At 44.6% G+C, this 22,135-nt stretch overlaps 1 protein-coding gene across 2 annotated transcripts in view; it reads left to right on the top strand.

Annotated features, from left to right (window-relative positions):
• Positions 1–2,930: 2,930 nt before the first annotated feature.
• The window catches only part of SMC1 (structural maintenance of chromosomes 1), a 71,850-nt gene continuing 52,645 nt past the window's right edge, over positions 2,931–22,135 (top strand). The window contains exons 1-4 of one of the 2 annotated variants that reach the window (XM_065428483.2): positions 2,931–3,201; positions 12,352–12,428; positions 17,914–18,057; positions 21,370–21,711. In XM_065428483.2, the coding sequence (XP_065284555.1) occupies positions 3,093–3,201; positions 12,352–12,428; positions 17,914–18,057; positions 21,370–21,711 (672 nt within the window). In that variant the 5' untranslated portion in view covers positions 2,931–3,092. The remainder of the gene's footprint in view (positions 3,202–12,351; positions 12,429–17,913; positions 18,058–21,369; positions 21,712–22,135) is intronic. The other variant, XM_065428482.2, reaches the window with a different exon arrangement.

The following is a 22,135-nucleotide window of genomic DNA, read 5'->3' as shown; positions in this document are numbered from 1 at the left end:
ACGCGTAAAATATGCTCTCTCTGGGTGGATGGATGGATCGATGCAATGAGCGTCCCCTTTGGAAGGGGATGATGGGTTGCGCCACCAAGCTCTATTATATTGCCTAATGTCCTACCTATGTTAAGAAAAAAAAACAAGGAATTGCCATAACCAACCTATCTGAATCCCTATTGGGAACTTTGTTTTTGTACGCCTCCGTTGTTTATCGTTTCCCCACTTTTCTTCCACCAATATTCCAATCGTTTCTGGCTAATCTCCATTGCGGACGTGTTTACTTTCCCCTTGCTCTCGCTGAACCCAAGGGCTTCAAGGCGACCAGTGGTGCCTAAATCGACCGCTGGGCAGACGTCTTGTTTTGTTACTTTTATTTGTTCATAACGCCATTCTTTGTACTATCATATGTTTCGGTTCCTTTGCTTTCATGTGCAATTATTTGTAGACAACTTTAAAACTTTGCTGCGTTTGCTGTTACCTAACCTGTTTTGATCTTTCTAATTAGAACAGGAGGTCCCCCTACAGCCTTGCGCTTTGGGACCTCCTTCTGTATATCTTGTTACTGTGATTTTATTTTCTTGAGTAAATAAATAAAACTCTTCCTCTTCTTCTTCACATTCGAATAAAACGTGCTCTATCGTTTCCCTACACTCTAAGAACAGTTTACACCCTTTGGCATGCCCCTTCTGCCACATAACGATAATCGTCATCTGCCTTGATGCGTTTCCTTTCTTTAACGCTGCGAGCCCGGTACTTTCCAGTAACGAACGGCACGCGCGTTATCAGCATAGAACAGTTTACACCCTTTGGAGTGCCCTTTCCGATAACGCGCGTGCCGTTCGTTACTGGAAAGTTCCGGGCTCGCAGCGTTTAAGAAAGGAAATGCGTCAAGGCAGATAACGATTATCATTGTGTGGCAGAAGGGGCAAGCCAAAGGGTATAACTTTGCCTACACACTCTTAAAACGGTTGCACCCTTTGGGGTGTATATTTGTCCCACAACAATAATCGTCATCTGCCTTGCTTGCGTTTCCTTTCCTGAAAACTCGGCGCTCGCTACTTTCCTGTCGAGAGTGCTGCGTCGCACTGATAACGCGCATGCCGTTCGTGACTGGGAAGTACCGGGCTCGCAGCGTTAAAGAAAGGAAACGCGGGCAACACGGATGACGATTATTGTTGTGGGACAAGATACGCCCCAAGGGGTGTAAACTTTTCTAAGAGTGCACTCTAAAACAGTTGCACCCTTTGGGGTGTATATTTGTCCCACAACGATAATCGTCATCTGTCTTGCCCGCGTTTCCTTTCTTTAACGCTGCGAGCCCGGCACTTCCCAGTCACGAACGGCATGCGCGTTATCAGTGTGACGCAGCATTCTCGACAGGAAAGTAGCGAGCGCCGAGTTTTCAAGAAAGGAAACGCAAGCAAGGCAGATGACGATTATTGTTATGGGACAAATATACACCCCGAAGGGTGCAAACTGTTTTTATAGTGTTGTCGTGGGACAAATATACACCCCAAAGGATGCAAACTGTTTTTAGAGTGTAAGATTGTAGCTGGTTTCTTCCCCCTGCCGCCACCCATGAAGCCTCTCCGACTTTCCGCTTGACGTTCTTTATTGCCATGTTGCTCACCATACCGGTCGCATACTTGCTGGTAAGTTTCCTAGTTCTTTTTCTCTGAATCAATCTTTTTCCTGTACAAATACCTGAACACTTTCCCAGTCCATTTACTTTCTTTCATATTCCTCAGTCGTTCTTCATAATTAACGAAGAGCAGTGCAGAGCACCAGCCCGCGATCGCCTCCTCGAGAACCATTTCACGATTGAAGATACATTGAACGAGGCGAAAACAGGCAGCGCTCTCGACACAAAAAAAGCACCGACAAAGAGAGTGGATCAGAAATCGCAAGCTTGCAAAACAAAATTTATTTTTTGTTTAGGGATCGCTAGCCTCACGGGTGGTGGGAGGGGAAAAGAGGAGGGGGGGGGAGTGGCGGTCGGAAAAGCTTAGAGTGTGAGAGCATGTCGCCACTAGTTTAGAATGGCATTATTAAAATTTAATGCATTAGCAAGTTAAAGCCATTTTCTCGGCCCGTATGGAATGGGTATCGTTTAATTCCAGCGCTGCATGGTAACACATTATTCTTGCGCCACACCAAGGTGCCTCAGTGTTACTTGTCTCTAAAATATGAAAGATTAATACGGGTGTCACTTGGCGCATTTTCGATCGCGATCAAGCCCGACACGGATCGAATTTCTCGGTCGTGATTGGCTCCTTTGCACAAAATGCGCAAAAGAGCCAATCGCAGTCGAGAATTTCGATCCGGATCGCTCCCGATCGCGATCAGAAATGCACGTGTTCCACCGGTATTAGCTTTTGTCCCCAGCTTTGGACTACATCGTGGCCTTCTGTAAAGTCGCGCACAGGCTGCGAGAAACTCCCATGGATATAGAACACTGTACCCGGATGCCACTTTCGCCATTGAAGTTGATAAAATACATGGCCGAACGACTGCCGGCACGGGTCAAGCTTTCCACATTGCCTAGCCAGCGTTTGTAAAATGCCGCGCCCTAGGTTAGGATAATTGCGATACCCTGTTCGATCGATTTACCTTCTAGCCACCGTAACCGATTCAAATCACGCACGCATTTGAAACAAAGCCACGTGATCTCATAAGACACCTGCGCTTAAATCAGGATACGGCCAAGTGCGTGATAGGTAAGACGGCAAGTTCAGCGAATAATGTGGCGCAAAAAAAAATTTTAAACAATTTGCGCTTCTACTGCTGTAATTATACAATAAACATAAGTGGAAACTGTCGCTATAATAATTAATTATTTGCCTGCGCTTCCACTACAATGTACAATCCGCATATTTCAAGTGATCATTCACTGCTTGATGAAACCGCTCTCTGCTCGTATGCTGTGATTCTACGCGCCGGCTCTCGCTGCTGGAGCGGCGGAGGAGGCGACGGCTGCGCAGCTCTTGCGGCTGGTACGGCTTGCGTGCGTGCTTTCGCGGTTGTGGCGGTTCGAATGTGGAGTCGTACGACGGTGTCCCCCATGAGTTGAGTCGGTAGCCATCCAACTCCGAGCAGCGATGGGGTACCTCAAGTACATTGAGGTAGAGAACTTCAAGTCGTACCGGGGACTGCAGATCATTGGACCCCTGAAACCGTTCACAGCCGTCATCGGACCCAATGGATCAGGTAAGGCCTAGCGACGACGCAAGCGCGCGCCGGCAATCGCACGCAGCGCGCCCGCGCTTTCGCTGGTTTCGCCTCTTCCAATTCGGAAGTCCACGCATTTTCAATCGGCGGGGTTTGCCGGGCATTGCGCGGCAGTCGCCCGCCGTGTAAAGCTTTCAGTGATTGTCGTTGCTGCCAGCTGGAGTTTGTTGGATTCTGCTTCACATTTGTTGCAGTCCATGCTGAGCCACAAGGTTTTGAATCGTGACCGAAAGTGAGCGCGTGATTCGACCCGTGTCACGACATGATTACGGCAGGATTCTTAGATTCGTAAGTTGCACGAAACATGCAAGTGTCAGCTGCATTTAGGGGGACAAATTCAATGGTCTTTCCCAATTCATTTGTCGTTCCTAGCGCTTTTCGTGCAACTGCGCTCATTAACGTATGACTGGGTATAATACCCCGTCACACCGGGCACTTCCGTTCGCGATCGATCCCGATCGTGCTGGGTCGATCGCGATCAAAAGTGCCCTGTGTGCAGCATAGGTACGAAAAAAAAAAAACGCGCTTTCATTACTTTGATGTCGACCAACAGCGATCAGAGCTGGCTTTATAGTAAAGTAATAAAGCGTGACTTTGGCTACTACTGGTGACAGCTTGATATCGATATAGAACAGTCGTATGCCAACGGCCTGATTTGTTTCAAAAGTGTGCTGTCCGTTGTTATTTGCTAATGATATTTCGAGAAATCTGAAGTGCCATGTTCACGGCACCCAAACGATAGCTTTTTAAGCCGTATTTGTGTCGTCACTTTGGCAATATGTTTGGAGGAAAACGAACCACTCGTTCATGTGTGAGACCTTTGTATAATCCTGCTTTGCAAGTAATGCATGCCACGTAGCAAGCGAAATGCCTCTGCCTAATTTTAGCCAACCGTTGCCATGGTTGTGGCAAATCAGTTCTGCGGAAGCACCATATAAAATAGCCTGTTTATAATAGGCTGTTTTGTGTTTCTTGTGTTCAGAATGATGTTTCTTATTAATTTTGTTTTGTCCACATCAATTAGTAATAGTAATCTATGCACACCTGCTGTGTCTTTGAAACGTGTGACGACTGTTTGAATAAACAGTTATAAATAGCAGATCCTGCTGCTTTGCTACTTTAAAACTATCATTCAATCATTTAGATTCAGTATTTGTTACCTAAAGTAAACTTCATATGAAACAAACTTTTCTGCCAGAGCAAGCGGTGGCTTGACAACATCCGCCTGTCTGATGAGTGAATGGGCAGTGAAGGAACATGACAACCTGTGAAGTAATTTGTATCTTTGTACAGTAGACTTCGGTTAAAATGAACCCAGTAAAGCAACATTTTTGGATATGAGGAACAGTGTGTTCACATTGGTTGGCTTCCCATAAGCCGGGTTCGAAAGAAATTCGCTTAACACTGAACAATTAATTTGCTGAAACAAAACTTCCGAAGGCTGCCACTGATGCCTGCTACTCCTCAGCTAGATGCTCGGATCAGCAGACTTGGAGAAGATGACTATGCTAGGTACATGAGAGGCAAATAGCGTTTCTGTGGGCATGAGCAGCTATGCCAATGTCGACAATGACAAGGACAGCTGCACTGCAAAGCGAGATTAATGGTGTCCTCTAGGTTTCCCTGCAGGATGGTAGTTTTGGTGAGGGCGCCGCCCAGCAGTGTTCACACATGATGGAGCTGATAATGTTCTAAATCGCCTGACACATAATTTTTTTTTTTTTTCAATGTAAGGATACTGAAAAATTTCTTAGCAAGCAAAGTGAAATGCCAGCTAACTGCTGCTGTGTCCTAGTCACATAGTATTGCACTGATAAGCACGAGGTCCTGGGTTAGATTCCCGACCACAGTGGCTGCATCTTAATGGGCACAGAATGCTAATATGCTCGCGTAGATTTAGGTTCACGTTAAAAGGACACTGAAGAGAAATGTCAACCTGGATTGAAAGGTTAGGCTTCTGTAGTAGTGATTTCGTCATTTGTAACAAGAACAGAGCCTTTGTAAGCAAGAAAATCACAAAAATGTTATGTCTGAGTGGTGCCACCTGTTATGGACTATGGTACATCGGATATTAAGTCAGTGCTGGCTGATTCATAGAGAGCAGCTGGGAGGGAGGTCATATGGCGATTACGTCAGCTTGTCCGTTTTAGCATGGGTTCAGATTCAGGAGCAGCAGCTGAACTTTCAGCTGCAATTTTCTATGCAACAAAATGGTATACTGGCACACAGAAAACAACTATAGACTTCAAGATAAATAATATATTGACCTAGCTCAACTTAATATTTTCCTTTAGTGACGTAATTAACCACAGCATGTCTCATGATCAGGTTGAGGTTTTGGTATGTAAAACCCCAGAATTGTATTGAACTGCAATGCCCGTTTTTGTGACATCGCAAGAATAGGGCAAGCAGGAATGACTCGGAAGCTGAAGAGTGCTGAAAGCAATGCTTTGCGTCACACAAATCCAATAAATGTAGCATTTTTACGCCTGCCTTGTGGTTTTAATTCTGTTCTATTTACAGTTTTGTGTTGTAGATATTTAGGTGCACCAGGAATAAACATTCTGAGTTTTTTAGTTCATTTCTGTTAAGTTGAGCATTCTGATAAGATAACAGGTTTTTCACAGTCCCTTAATAGTTGTTTTAACAGGAGTCTGTAGTACTGAAGGGAGAGTAGGCACTGTAAGGTTGATAGTTACTGCACATCACATCACACAGCTCCTGAGAATTTGGTGGTTTTTTTTATTATGAAGCATTTCCCACTGAATGGTTGAAAATATCTCAGGCCAGACCCGAGGCAAGTCATCAAAAGCTGTCAATAGCATGCGTGTGAAACTTCTAACTGCATTGAATAATGGTTCATGACATGACATGTGTGGCTTGTAAGACATTCAGAGGCATGTCTTCAGGAAAGCTGTCTTTTCACATGTTGAACATGATGCGTAAATAAAGTGTATGTTAGCAACACCGGGTCCCGCATGACATTTACCTCCTATTATTCAACTCTCGTGATAACATAAAAGTACGCCTGATAGTGAAAATAAGTTGCCAAAGGCAGTTTCCAGTCACTCCACAACCGAGTCCATTGCTATTCAGGCTGTCTTTCTTCAAAATTTATGAAGTTTATTACTCACAGGACATGAAGTGTTACAGAGAGGAGTGGAAACACGTGAAAATACCATATATATATGGAAACAGCACGATGGGGGCTCGTAATATGATCCAAAATGGCAGTATTCAAGGCAATGACGTTGTCTTCCGAAGCAATTGACGGTGATCACGAATACAGATTGATGGTGGTTCAAAGCTGGTGGTAGGTTGTGCGAGGAAATGTATGATGGCTAGCAAAATTTGTAAGCACTGAAGACAGTGTTGAAGTGACATATATATAAAGCAGGCAAAGGCAGCAGGCAGGTTGTTTGAAGCTCAATGTGTTCCTTTGACAGCCTTCTTTTAATTTATTTAACTTTAGGGGTTGGCTCACTGGGCTGCACTAAGTAGCCAGGTAACCTCGACATGATGCAGTACTGTGCCGTTGCCCTCCTCCCCTCTTCCTCCCTTTCAGTGGCTTGTCTGCAGGATTTTTACGCATTTTAAAGTTCACAGCTTTGACTAGCATGTCATGAGGGGCTAACTGGTAGCAATGATTTTTTGAATCGAGGGAGAGAATGCCAAATCTACACAGTGAAAGAAAAAAAGAGCAGGTAGCAAGCAGCCTTGATACAGCCAGAGAACTCCTACCACAGTGCACGAAATGTGCACAAGTGCCATAGCAATGACTCTAAAATGAAATATTAACCCTCTGCAGATGAGTGTTGCTTATAGGCAACACACCAGAAAAATATTTGTTTTTTGCTGAGTGCCGGCTTTGAGTACAAAGTTTCTACATAAATATCTTCAGCCAACACTGAATGCCAGGCAGCAAGTGTCATTTCTCAGATTAGAGCAGGAACAAAGGCTGAGGAAGAAGTTTAGTGCATGGCTCGCTGTCTTTCGAAAGCACGGCCAAACGTGAAACACCTATGCAAGATCACCGGCTGAAGTGGTATTGCACTGGTAATGTAGAAAAAAATGCATGTGCACGTCCGTTTCACATTTGACAAAACTCTCTACAAGTTCCATATGAAGCCATAGGTGGCTTGGGTTGAAGCTTGCTTCCGGTGTTTTGCCTGATGTTGCCTGCAGGCAACAAACCTGTTGCTGAAAAAGCTTTAAAAAAACTTTTTAGAGCGCAGCTCTTTGGCGTCCGTTCCTGGGTTTCGCATCGTCGTCGGCGTTGTCGTCGGCCTCGTAACCAGCTCCGCCCCCCTTTCATCCCCCCAGCGCTAGCAGCGACCGACTGATACCGCTGGATGCCGCTGACGCCGCTAGAGAGTCAAGATAACGTGACTGCATTGAACACCGTCGCCGCCATGCAGAAAGAGGAGGAAAGGGTCCCCCCCCCCCCCAGTTCTTGTGTGGCGGATAGGGTGCTCTTCAGGTGCCGACGCGCCGGTTATTTCACGTAGGCCCCGGCACGTCCACGAATACGTGACCACCTTCCCACGGCTAGACCTGGTTCTTAGCGCTGCGGAAGCGAGGGTATCATATTGTTTGTGTCGGCATCGGCGGCGTTGTCCCTGAAACCAACTCCGCTGCTGGGGTTGACTCACTATCGGCGTCAGCGGCATCAGTCAGTCGCTGCTATCTCTTCCCTCCTCCCTTTATCGTGTTGTCCGCTTGCTGCGCGCGCTTCTGCCCCCATCGTTTGCCGCTGGGTGTACACGCCGCCCCCCTCCCCCCTCTTCCTGCGAGTCTCCGGTTGTCAAAGCGCCGGCTCGAACTTAATTCCTTTCTTCGCTCCTCCTCCAATGCAACCCCTGTGCGGTGGCAATCAGAGAGCCAGATCGGTGGCGGCGGATCTGTATATGTGCACCGCCCGAGCCGAAATTGCCGCTGCCGTTCGCCACTGCGAAATTATCTGCCAGTTCTTTCTGAGCCATGAGCGAGACGACTGATGGAAGTCCTCCGTCTGCTGCTGCTGCTGCTGCTGCTAAACGAGCTGCCAGAGCAGAGGCCCAGCGCCGTCGCCGTCAGAATCCAGAGGTGCGTGCCGCCGAAGCAGAAGCTTACCGTCGCCGCCGTCGAGATGATCCAGGAGTACGCGTCGCCGAAGCAGAGGCTAAGCGCCGCCGCCGAGAAGACCCTGCCGTTCGCGCCGCCGAAGCGGAGGCTCATCGCCGCCGTCGAGAGCAACCAGCAGTAAGCGAGGCTGAAGCAGAAGCTCATCGTCGCCGCCGAGAAGACCCTGCAGTTCGCGCCGCCGAAGCGGAGGCTCATTGTCGCCGTCGAGAGCAACCAGCAGTAAGCGAGGCTGAAGCAGAAGCTCATCGCCGCCGCCGAGAAGACCCTGCCGTTCGCACCGCCGAAGCGGAGGCTCATCGCCGCCGTTAGTTAGTGGAGTCATCGCCGCTGTTAGTGGAGTCTTTGTTAAAGGAATACGTGTGAAAAATAAAAAAAAATTCTGTGATAGCGCATACATGTGTTGCTCGATTTCTTTAAACTTTTTTTCTTTCTTTTTGTACAATATCATCATTCTGAGTCTGTAGTGATAAAACAATAATACTATGGAGTAGTTATGCCTGGACAGTGCTACACATTTTGAGTGAAATGGTGCAAATTGTGTGTGATGATAGCACACAGTAAACGACGACACAGAGAAAGATGGGACAAGGGCTCTCCAGCAAGTCAAACTTCATTGGAAGCAAAACATGATGTATATATACATCATGAACAAAAATAAAATGCCAGTGACGCACCAGTGTGAGGCATTTAAACTGATGATTACAAAGACAAGAGCAGTCAAGAAATGCTATTTCTTCCTTTGTCAGAGGGATAGAAGGCTGTGTAACACATACACTATGCTGTTTTAAAATTCAAAGCACTATAATAATTCCCTACATGTGTTGGTCTTTGTGCCTTGTGATTATGGTGGCGCTACAGAATGCTGATGCACATTCGCAGTCACGATAATCGCTGGCCAGATGGGAGGTTATTACATATTTCAGGATGTAAACATAACAGAACATAAAGAAACAGAACATAAACAAAGCATCCTGTCTGTCCAGTATACACTCCCCCACATGACAGGCAAAGTATATACGACACCAGTATGACGTTCAAAATACTTCCTGTTGGCATAGGACAAACCAAGATGTATGCACTGAAAAATAAGCAGGGTACTATCGTCAGCAATCTCAGACATATAGTAAAAGCAGCGGAAGAATTCCATACTGACCTGTACAGTATCCAGAGGAGTCAGGATACCTCAATTAGAAACAGTAATGAACAGGATACAGAAACTCCTCCTATAACTAGCGATGAAGTCAGAAAGGCCTTGCAAGACATGAAACAAGGAAGAGCGGCAGGAGAAGATAGAGTAACGGCCGATTTAATCAAAGATGGAGGAGACATAATGCTTGGAAAACTGGCGGCTCTTTATATGAAGTGTCTATCAACTGCAAGGGTCCCAGAAAACTGGAATGCAAACATTATACTGATCCACACAAAGGGAGACGTTAAAGAATTGAAAAATTATAGGCCCATTAGCTTACTCCCAGTATTCTATAAAATAGTTACCAGAATAATCTCCAATAAAATGAGGGCAACACTGGACTTTAGTCAACCAAGGGAACAGGCTGGCTTCAGGAAAGGATACTCTACAATGGATAACATCCATGTCATTAATCAGGTCATTGAGAAATCTGCAGAGTACAATAAGCCTCTCTATATGGCTTCCATAGATTATGAAAAGACATTTGATTCAGTAGATGCTAGCAGTCATAGAGGCATTACGTAATCAAGGAGTACAGACCACTTATGTAAATACCTTGGACAATATCTGCTGAGGTTCCACAGCGACCTTTATTCTACACAAGAAAAGCAGGAAGATACCTATAAAGAAAGGGGTCAGACAGGGAGACACAATCTCTCCAATGCTATTCACTGCATGCTTGGAAGAAGTATTCAAGCTATTAAACTGGGAAGGCTTAGGAGTAAGGATCGACGGCGAATATCTCGGCAACCTTCAGTTTGCCAATGACATTGTTCTATTCAGCAACAATGCAGAGGAACAACTTATGATTGACGACCTTAACAGAGAGAGTGAGAGTGGGGTTGAAGATTAATATGCAGAAGACAAAGATATGATGAATAGCCAGACAAGGGAACAAGATTTCAAGATCACCGGTCAGCCTGTAGAGTCTGTGAAGGAGTATGTTTGCCTAGGTCAATTAATCACGGGGAACCCTGATCATGAGAAGGAAATTCAATTCATAGAAGAATAAAAATGTGTTGGATTGCATACGGCAGACATTGTCAGCTCCTGATTGGAAGCTTAGTATTATCATTGAAAACGAAGGTGTACAATCAGTGCATTTTACCAGTGCTAACATATGGGGCAGAGTCTTGGAGACTGACAAAGAAGCTTGAGAACAAGTTAAGGATCGAGCAAAGAGTGATGGAATGAAGATTTCTAGGCATAACGTTAAGAGACAGAAAGGGAGCGGTTTGGATCAGAGAGCAAACGGATTTAGGTGATATTCTAATTGACATTAGTAAGAAAAAAAAAAAAGATAGAGCTGGTCAGGTCATGTAATGCACCGATTAGATAACCGTTGGACCATTAGGGTTACAGAATGGGTTCCAAGAGAAGAGAGTTAAACTTTAAAAAGTCTGTGTTCATGTCAGTAACTAGAAAGGAAAATGTTCTTGCTTACAATTATCAAATCAACGGTTATATGCTTGAAAGAGTCGATCAGTATAAATACCTAGGCATAACATTTACATCAGATCTACGATGGAATACCCTCATTGAAATTGTCATTTCCAAAGCTTTTAAAACACTATGGTACCTGCGACGCACTATGCACAGTGCTACTCTGGATGTAAAGTGCCTCACTTACAAAACGCTAGTCAGACCGATAATCGAATATGCTAAAGTAATATGAGATCCTCACACAGCAACTAATCGTCACAAGCTTGATAGGATTCAGTGACTCGCTGTAAGGTTTATCTTTAATAAATACCGCCGGAAACATTCTTCAACAGAACTCTGCCAACAAGCCCAACTACCTATGCTAGAAACCAGAACCAGATATGAAAGACTAAAAACTCTTTACCTCATTATCAATAATTATCTTAAAATAAATAAATCAGATTACTTTGAGATAAAAACTAATGAAACATCAAGGCATCGTCATAGTAAGTTTATCCCATTACTGACTATAAAAAATGATTGTTTGGAGTTTAGTTATTTTCCCCAAACTTGTAGAGACTGGAACTCTCTTCCAGATTCTGCTGTTCGGTCGACATCATTAGCTGAATTTCTACGCCACTTAGATAATTTCATCTATGGCACTCGCATAGGGCGATGAGGTCAGATTGCTGCTGTATAAGATTGCTGTTCTGATTTCTGAGTGATGAATCTTTGTTTTCGTTTATGTGTGCATTTCACGAGATGATCTCTTTTTTTTTTTCCTTAACCAATGTGTAAGTATGGTTTTCAATGTGTTCTGTGCTACTCACTTTGCTGTTCAGTTTCGTTTTTTTCCACTCCTGTTACAGCTCCTGAATGAGGCTGACAGTATTAATAAATGAAATGAAATGAAAATGAAATGAAAATGAAAATGCAGTTGAGGACGGCAGAAGACATGGTGGAGTGATGAAATTAGGAAATTCACAGGTGCCAGTTGGAATTGGTTGGCGCAGGACAGGGATAATTGGAGATCGCAGGGATAGGCCTTCATCCTGCAGTGGACATAGAACAGGCTGGTGATGATGATTATGATTAGTAGAGCAACCACTGTGTCATCTCTGAATTTCGGCGTCGTCGTTTACTGTGCTCCAACTCTCCCAGTTTGCCATCCTTGTACAAATTATGTGTCATGATAACCTCAGCACAGGATAGACAATAACGTTGGGATGTTGTCCTGTGCTGGTCATTGCCCTTGTGTTCTTGGTAATCTTGCACTAGAGTAATGGTGTAAAAGATGCTCTACTTAGCTTGTCCATTCTTCATGTTTTCAGTTTATGTTGGTGTGTAGGAAAACACTGTTTGTTGCAATCTGACATTTGACTGTGTGCTTGCAGGCAAGTCCAATTTCATGGATGCCATCAGCTTCGTGCTGGGCGAAAAGAAGAACTGCCTCCGTGTCAAAAAGCTCAGTGTGAGTTCCAACATTTCCCCTGTCATGCAGTGTGCTGCTAGCACTTTTACATAATTAGGTCGCATGTTCCTTTCCTTGTTTTTAAAAAAATAATTAGCAAAAGTGAACAGGATGGAGTACTGTGATGAAGTATAGTTGACTCTTCATAGTAGCTCAATGGTTATGCCGTTGTGCTGCTGAGCTTGAGGTCGAGGGTGCGATCCTAGCCGTAGCTGCCGTATTCTTATGAGGGTGGACTGCAAGAACACTAGTGTACTCAGGTTTAGGTGCACGTTAAAGAACCCCAGGTGGTTAGAATTAATCTGGAGGCCCTCCACTACACCATGTCTCATATCGTGGTTTTGGCAAGTAAGACCCCAGAATTTAATTTTAACTTGAAGTATAGTTGCTGTGAGCAATTCATCACTGTGGACTCCTTGCCTGTTCAAAGTTTATTTCTTCTCCACTCGTAAAGGACACTGGAGCAAAAGGTCATTTGATGATGCCTCAGTGCCTGCTGTGTTGTTGGCATTGTAAAAGTAGCATGCAAATGAGTGGCAAAAAAAAAAATAATAGCATAGATTCTCAAAATAATGCAAAGCAATACACCAAATGAAATAAAAAGGTGAAAAAATTCACTGACGATTACGATACTCCCTAATGTGAAATTTGAGTGCAGTTCTAAATGTGTTTTCATTTCGCGATATATTGAGGGATCACACTGATCAGCGCGCCAACTGGCAGAGCCATGATACGCGGCACTATGTATAGACAGGCCACACAATTGTCAGGAAGCGGCAACTGCAGCTTATGCAACTGTAATCTTTACCGGGAAACGCTTGTGGCGAATGCTGTGCAAGAAGGCGAGCTTTCTGGTTTTTTGTTTCCCCCGGCTGGCCGGTGCCACGGATGCACCGACGTGAGTGCCATCTGGTGGTTCTTTAAGGTGGCTTCCTTTGTTTTCCTCCTAGGGCACCTAAGAGGAACGGGTGCCTAAGAGCTGTGGTCTGATAGTATGGCACCATCTCGTAGTCTTGTGTCCTCTTAGGAGGGATTAATGTATACAATTGTGGAGCTGTTCTTTATATCTCGGAGTGTTTTACATATAAAAAAGAAGATCGATACATTTGTGCATACGACATAATTATAACAACAGTGATGCTACTGCTGTGCTAATTGGGCTGAACTGCGCGGAGAGCCAAGCTCTGCTACATCATGCAACATTTCAGCACAAATGTGAGAAATCTGTGCCCATTCTGCACCGAAAGGGTGGCTCGTGCTTTCAAAAAATGAAACTATGACCACAAGCGCCGTTTTACCACTCCATCTAAAGAGGCACCGTGTGGACCAGCCGCTGCATTAGCTCCACGATGGGCCGATTCAAGGGATCGTGTTGATGTTTCTTCCATGGGTTTCTGTCTATATTCAGTACCTTCCACAACGAGACAACCTTAATTTTCTGGCGGCAGTAAGTGATTGTGCTGGCGCGAAGCTGGACCCCGCGCTCCTGTATGACCATTGTGAAACGGTGACCGAAGTTACAGATGCTGTATGATGTCTTGCTCGATTTTTTTTTTATGTAATGCACACATGATGGCCGTGAACTTTTCCGCTGTTCAATTTGCTGCGTATCCCCCGCTTTTCTTGGTGTGGCAACTTCACGGCATAAGTATGGCGTACGGCCGCTACCAAGGTTTGGTCGACTCAACACAATAAAGCAACTTTCGCCGTTGGATACTGACGAAGTGCCGCTGGTTAAACCTTGCTGTATCGTATATGGCCATGACGAAATTACGCTGCCAGCTGATGTGGTGGTGCATAGGTTGTCACGGCAAGATGGCCTCCAATATGTTCAGTCCAGTAAACCACTTTTTTGATTGGGCGTGAGATCAAGGCTTGTCTGGTGGCAGGAATCCCAGATTCGGTTCACGGGTGACATGCTGGCAACTTTAGTGAATGCGTTCGGTAAGATTGTTTTTGCACTTACTGGACGGAATGGCAAAAGCTCGCGTGTAGGCAGAAAACTCCAAACTGAATTCGCTGATCACAGCCTAATCTGACAGCATTACATGTGCACAGTCAAAGATCACGTGCGTATATCTGTACTTCATAACGGTGTGGGACACACATCGAGCTGCATGGCGAGCAAAAGCGAACTGCGCCGGTAGTGTCGACCCTCGCAGTATTTGATGTAAATGGTTGTCAGTGAATCACAGCATCGGGAAAAGTAAGTAAATACTTCATACCTTCATGCCTCATACTTCATACTTCATAAAAAGTGCTCCATCTTAAAGAATACATTTATAGAAGGAAGATCATGCTGAAGGTTTTCAAAACTCTTCTGAATTCTGCATGTAAGAAATCCAAGTGCTTCTATGCTTTTTTAAGCACTTCTTAGGACACCACTGCTCCGTTGCAGTCCACACTAAAGACTGCGATGAAGAAAAAAAGGGGAGGCGGGGGGGGTCATTTTTAGTATTTGAATTTATGAACCAGTGACCACCTACTACTTTCACATCCATTGCCCAATGTAAAAGCCCCATACAGTACAGTTTGCAATTGCTTTCATAAATCTTCTCCGAAAGACCACTGCTCCGAAATGCATTTTTGGCTGCTCCAAAAGCTGCTCAGCAATGGGTTGGGCCTGTAGCATCACTGTATTAGTAAATTTTTCATTATGAATAAAAATCAAATTTAAAAATATTCTGCATAAAGCTTTTTAGAACTGTCTGTCTAATTTAATGTAGAAGATGTAAATTTTGTGAACTTGGATGTGTTGCTAAAAATGCGAAATGAGGAAATTGAATTGAAAGGTTTTTTAAAAGCGCCATTTTATTTGTACTTCACATGTGACTCTTAAAAGCCCTCTGGGACATAAGTAGGGCCTTCTTCTATTAGGCACACTTCTGTGTTAATTTGTGCTTTCTCTTCTTTTCATTTACTTTTACAATATGCCACTTTTGCAGTCGCTCTGGTCACCAACTCAATGCTTTTTTCCTAATGGTTTGCTAGGTGTATGCCACAAACAATGCCCGATTCTCAAGTACTCTCTCAGTCTCTTTTGGACCAGCATTAAATTCTATGACTGCAAGGGCAGTGACCATTTGAAACGCTAGAGCTTGCTGAACAGGTGCTTCCAGCATCAAGGGAAGAAGACACCATGGCATAGCGACCTGGAAAGCCCTGAGCGCGAGCTACTTTTGCTTATGGTTGGCTGCCCTCAACAGACTGTGCCTCTTGGCTCCATGAAGTGGTGCTGCTTTCTGAAGCTGTTGTGCATGCTGAGCTTTGAGGCCATTTTACAATTGCAAATGTGCACACTAGAATTGGCGAAAGAACCGAGAGCACACCATGCACCAAAACCAATGTTCGAAAATGGTTTGAAGGCAGGAATTTGCATGTTCGAGGAAATTGTGTGGCAGTACTAAGCCTCATGTGGAAAAACCATAGACACGTGACACCGTCTGTGCCAATAGTGCCTTGAGTATCACTTCCTTTGACGTTGGTGACCCAAATTTGTTACTTTTGACTTAATTTCATCTGCCTTTGCACTGCCCTATGCCCTAGCATGCGACTTAACTTGTGAATGACAGTTCAACAATTTATTTTCTGTGACATTAATGAAATATTTCAACGAAAAAGAAAACTGACAGTCAAAGCAGTTAGGCAATTTAGGAGGCAGCAGCGGCAGTGCTAGGCAAAGACCATTATGAATGCAACCACTGGCGTGAGCAGCCCACTGCCACTCCCATTTGCCTAATTTTCTTGGCCTTTGCTTGACCCCATTGCACCCTTGATGCCACAGCTTAAGCTTGTGGAAAAGAGAGTAAAATTGCCATTACACTGATCGTAGTAACGACACACCAAACCTTTTTCCTTGAGTCACGGATACACTTTCAAAATGATGGCCGGGGCACTTTGCTTTTACTGCGAACTTGTGATTTCGCCATGACAGTGCTTCGAGGAGGCCCATGACATCACAACGCGTGCCTCGCCACGGATATTTCTCTCTCTCTCTCTCTCGCTCCCTAGTCACTACTGCACACTAGTAGCACCGAGCCGCAGGTGTTCCGCCGCTGCGCAGCACCGCGCCTTTCCGCCGCCGCCGCTTGGTATGACGTAACACCGTGTTCCTCTTTGTTGTGCTCGCCTCCGCTCGCTTCGCCAGCTGCATCGCATGCCTGATAACATGACGGAGGATTCAAAAGGAGCGCTCACATGCACCGCAACCACAGCTGAGGCGGCAGTATGGACGGCGACAAATCTGATAAGCAGGAGGAGGCCTGGAATCAACATCGGAACGAGATGAAGAGGAAGCGAATCGCCCAGGAAACATACGAACAGCGCGCCGAACGCCTGGCTAAACGCCGCGACATAGCTAGACAACCAGACTAACCTGGACTTGCAATCAAGATTAACCAAGGCTAAACTTAGCTTAGCTTAGCTTAGGCTTAGCTTTCGCTATGTATATCTTGGCATAGCCGAGCTAAGCTACTGGCAATTTTATTTATGCTTTTATTACCACACAGATCAGGCTGAAACTTTAAGGGCACCTTTTTCAGTATTGAAGTCGAAAACTGCAAGAAACTTGAAACATGTCATTTTGCTGAAAACGTTAATTTACTGCAGCATGTCCCTTTTTATATGTTAATTCTTTGTTCCCTCTCATATTGCACATGACTGTATGTTGACTGCTGCCTCTGATCTATGCTACCTCATCTATCAAACCTGAGTGCACTTCATCTCCACTCAATATCTGCATCCTTAGAGTGACATTTCACTTTCCTGTTTCAACAGTGAACCGACATTAAGTGCTTTTCAAGTTCCAGCTATCAAATACCATGGATTTTGTCTCATAGTGAGTGGATTGTGCTTTCTGTGTGGATGCTCATTTGTAGATATACTCCTAGATAGATATAGTGCCCTGCATCATCATCAGCCTATCTTTATGTCCACTGCAGGATGAAGGCCTCACCCTGCAATCTCCAATTGTCCTTGTCTTGCGCTAGCTGATTCCAACTTCTGCCTGCAAATTTCTCAAGTTCATCGTCCCACTTAGTTTTCAGCCATCCTCGGCTGCGCTTGCATTACATGGCCTGCCCAGCTTCACTTTTTTCTCTTACTGTCAACTAGAATATCGGCTGTCGCCGTTTGCTCTCTCATCCATACCTCTCTCTTCCTGTATCTTAACGTTACAGGAAGAGAGCGGTGTGGATAGTACCCTTGTTTATCTACAAAAATGGCTACAGAGGCTATAAGGGCAGATAAAGATGTAGTACACCATGCAAGAAATATGTTCTGGTCTCACATAATTCTAAACAAGACTGGAAAGAGTTCACCTAAGTCCTTGAATTTACAATACGTGTGGAAAGGCTGCTCTTGTGGTGCAGTGTCGATGAAAGTTACAAATACTGAGAGCATTAACTTTTTAGGTCTCTACACTTCGGACCTCGGTTATGTTTGTTGTGAATGAAAGTGTCACTGAGCATTGCATTGTTTGGTGCAGGACCTTATACATGGAGCACCCATTGGACAGCCGGTGTCAAACAGGGCTCACGTGACGGCCGTGTACTGCAACGAAGATGGCACAGAGACACACTTCACCCGACTGGTGGCCCATTCGTCGTCTGAGTTCCGCATTAACAATGAGGTGTGTGTCTCTTGCAACCATGCATTTCACCCTCAGAATGGCGTACTGCAGTTTGGCAGTGGTGCTAATGAAACATTACCTTAGAATCTACTATCTGTTTTGACGCTGAATCAATTTCACATGTAGTAGCTACTCAATAATTTTAAGCCTTCAAAAACAACTTTGTTTTAAATACAATACAAGTTTGCATTTGGTATCCCTAGACCTGCCAGACCAGCACATCATGAAAGCATTCTTTGGTGCATAATTAATTAAAGTTTGTAAGCGTTTTTGATATTTTGTGCTAGAAATGGCTCTTGATGACATGAGCAGCCTTCAGTTTCATGATGTTTCAAGCCTTAAGCTGGGCTGTACTCTCTCATTAAAAAATTTTTTAGTACATTTAGCCAGTTATTTTTGCTGAGTAATGACAGGGTGTCCACCAACTGGGAAAATCGAGAAAACTGGGAATTTTCGGGGATTTCGAATAGTCTGAAAATAGTTACGGCAACTGTTGTCCCATGCTATTCTTGCAAACGTGTGGTGCGTGCAGCATGAAACACACGTACACACACATACACATAAAAATGCACAGCGTTTGCCATTCTATATGCCCGACTTACAATTAGAGGAGGCTGTGCTTTGCCTCAGTGGTGTATCTGCTCCACTTCAGTGCTCTCGCATATCTCGAACACTTCAAGGTATGTAGCTTTGGCTAAACCCTAACAGTGTCCTTGCATTGTGCATTTGTAGCACTCCACAGTCCATTTAAGGCACCATATTCACAATCATTCACATACGGGGATACTTCCACTCCTGTATGACCCAGCATCTGGTGCGACGCCTCACTGGAATGGCAGGGACATATTTGCCAGTGGCTTCGCCAATTGGCATCCACTTAAGCAACATCCTCAAAAGTGATGGACCGAAAATACTGCTCCAGGACTCCTCTGAACTGAAACAGTACTCGGCCAAATACTGTCAAAGCTCGATTTAACAAAATTTGTGATATAGCAAACTATTCCCATTTTCCAATCTTAGTTCCATTGAAAACCGTGTATATATGATTTTTTTTTGCAATTTAACAAAGCACTTTCGTGACATGGTTTCGATCTAACAAAATTTTTGGTAATTTTAAGCATGTACTTAAAGCATGTATGGCTGGTAACTCTAGCAAAAACTGTAAAAATGTCAGTCAAGGAAGAAGTTATTTGCAAGCGTCGCTTGACATGAGAAAGTTCCAGCAGAAAAAAAATGTCATGGAAGCGCTAATGCTGGGATGCAGTATGCAGAAAACAGTGCTGCGCCATTTGTCGCATGACGACTATCGGAGGCCGCGATGGACGGGGCGTGCAGTAGCTTCAGGCACTCAGAGAAGCACGAGAGCTAGGGATTCCGTCAGCGCAAGTGGGCTGGGGAACGGACGAGCGCACAGTAGAGGGGTGCAGGAAACGCACACCTATCTGCTTTCTCCCCTTAGCGCGTGCATCTCCTTTCCTCTACCCTTACTGTGGCTGTGCCTGGCTGTCCACATGCGGGCCATGCGCCGTATTTTGGCGGTAATCTTCGCCAAGTGCAAAGGGCCAGCCAAGATACTTGGCGCGTTCATGCACATTTTGTTCCCGCACCTCTAAGGTTGGCAATTGCGCAATCTCAAGTTTCCAAAACACTGCGTGAAGCGTCCACTTGCATTGTGACCAAGTGTTCTTGGTGATCAAGTCATCTTTGCCTGAGCAGGAGTGACACTGATAAATAAATTTGTGAACATTGCTTTGTGTAGTTGTCTCTTTGCTATCGCCATCAATGATCTGCCTTTCTGGCGAAACTGCGACATTTGTATTTGTTTTTCTTTTTTCCTTTTTTTCCCCATAACAAATACCCGTATCTTTTTGTACTGTTGCTTTTAATTTGAGGGCACCATCTCATATTGGCTGCTGGTGCTAGGCACGGTCAGCCATGTCGTCCAAGATTTGCTGCACCATGCAATGCATTGCTCTCGGCATGATCTGCACCGCGTACACTGACACTCGTAATCACACTGTTATGGCCCGACCTTCTTGTGATTTGTTTATAAGTGTTTACTGACAAGATACTATCAACTAGGAATGCTCTGGAAATTTGTGAAATTATTTTTACTGCTGAATCTCGAATTAACCAAATTCATGATTTAACAAAGCTTTTCACTGCAAGTACAGCTTCATTATATCGAGGTTCAACTGTACTACTACCCAATTGATTAGCATTTGTCTTCACAGACAGTGCATAAATTGCTTGGTACCCAAGAGCAAGCCCAAATTACGTTATATTGTGTATTAACGAGGGTTAGAAACCTTTTACTCTACCTGCAATAATTGCTTGTATCATTGCCGGCGCGCGTGTGTCGCGACTCATGAACATTTCAGGACAGACATCTTGCTTATCAGAGCCTCTGAAATTTCCAACAGGCATAAATAATTATTTCTGCTGAAAGGTAAACAAATCTTTTGCATCTTTAGTACTTGCAGACATACTGTAGTAAAAGAAATCCAGGGATCTAGAACACCGAATTTTTGTTTCATCTCCGTGCCTTAAGTCTCAGAAATGTTTTGGGTATGAAAATGCAATCAGTTATTTCACATGCATAGCCAGTTTGGAAAGCAATTTGGCCACTTGAAAAGTTTACTAGGCAATAATTATTACTGCCAGAAAGAATGAAGACTACATAAACATCCACATGTTGGCGACATGTAACAGAATTTTATCTTCCAGCTCTTTTATCTTCTAGCACTTTCTGCATGATTAACACTTCCACTACCACATACAAGATAACTCGCAGACCTACCCTCGCCCAAACCCTGCTTCTCCTGGGTACTCTGGTTTTGTGTTTTCAGTGCACTTCCTGCCTTTCCTAAAGCAACTCGTGCAAAAAAGAACATTGCTTGACCACTTTGCCATCTATACAGAGGTCATCCAAACACACAGAATGTGTAAGTTCCGACAACAGGTGGAGCACATGTCTATCTCAGCAGGGCAGTCATGGCGAGCCAGTGTGGCAGATCTGTCGGCAGATCGGCAGGTGAAGAAATTTATGGACTGTTGATGAATTCTGAATTCAGAGAAAGCAACAAAGAAGAAGCAGCTTCTACATATAATGAAATACCCACCGATTCAACTCGTGAAAAAAAAGCTAGGAAATGTTTAGCAGTCAGAACAAAAGACAAAACAGTCAAAGGTTTAATAAACGTTTTGCAGCATAGGTCCAATCAGAAATGTCTGAAGACATATGCAACACATTTTGAATGTCATATTGGTGTTTTGAGGTGTTACCTTGACACGCTGTGCACACGTTTGCAGGTGGTGAGCCAAGATGAGTACCTGAGTCGGCTGGAGGGGTTGCGCATCAACGTCAAGGCAAAGAACTTCCTGGTGTTCCAGGGCGACGTTGAGACAATCGCCATGAAGAACCCAAAGGAGCGCACAGTGCTGTTTGAGGAGATCTCGCACTCGCTCGAACACAAAGCCGAGTATGAGCAGCTGCGCAGCGAGATGATCAAGGCCGAGGAGGACACACAGTTCTCATATCAGAAGAAAAAGGGTATCGCTGCCGAGAAAAAAGAAGCACGCCTCGAGAAAGAGGAGGCTGACAAGTATCAGCGTCTCAAGGAGAACCTGGCTGAGCGACAGGTGGTTTCACAGGTAAGAAGCGGCGTGTAAATGCTTCAGGTTTCAACATGGGGCGATTTTTCTTTTCTTCTTTATTTGTCAGCAATGTTTCACTATTTAGAACATTTCTGTTTCTCTTGTGCTTTCCTTCACAAATATTCAAGTGAAATGGTGTTTGTGTGTTCTTGCATTTTGTGCTGCCGCTGTCCCATGTTGACTGTCATGGGAGTGGCAGCCCTGGGCATTAAGTTTATGTCGAATTCCAATGGCAGAATTGACTCCACGAGCGAGCACGTCACTGCAGCGTACTGCGATGCCTACAAATCCGTGATTAGAACACAAGCTCTGGCACAAGAGCAAGGAGGCGCTCGAACACACGATGCAAACGGATGTACAGCTACCCAGTGTCCCATGCATGTCGGTTCATCCGCATCTCCGCTCGCTGTGGCGGCTTCTC

Source organism: Dermacentor albipictus, chromosome 5 (assembly GCF_038994185.2).
Source record: "Dermacentor albipictus isolate Rhodes 1998 colony chromosome 5, USDA_Dalb.pri_finalv2, whole genome shotgun sequence".
NCBI classification, from domain to species: domain Eukaryota; kingdom Metazoa; phylum Arthropoda; class Arachnida; order Ixodida; family Ixodidae; genus Dermacentor; species Dermacentor albipictus.
This window is presented reverse-complemented; position numbering and strand designations above follow the sequence as displayed.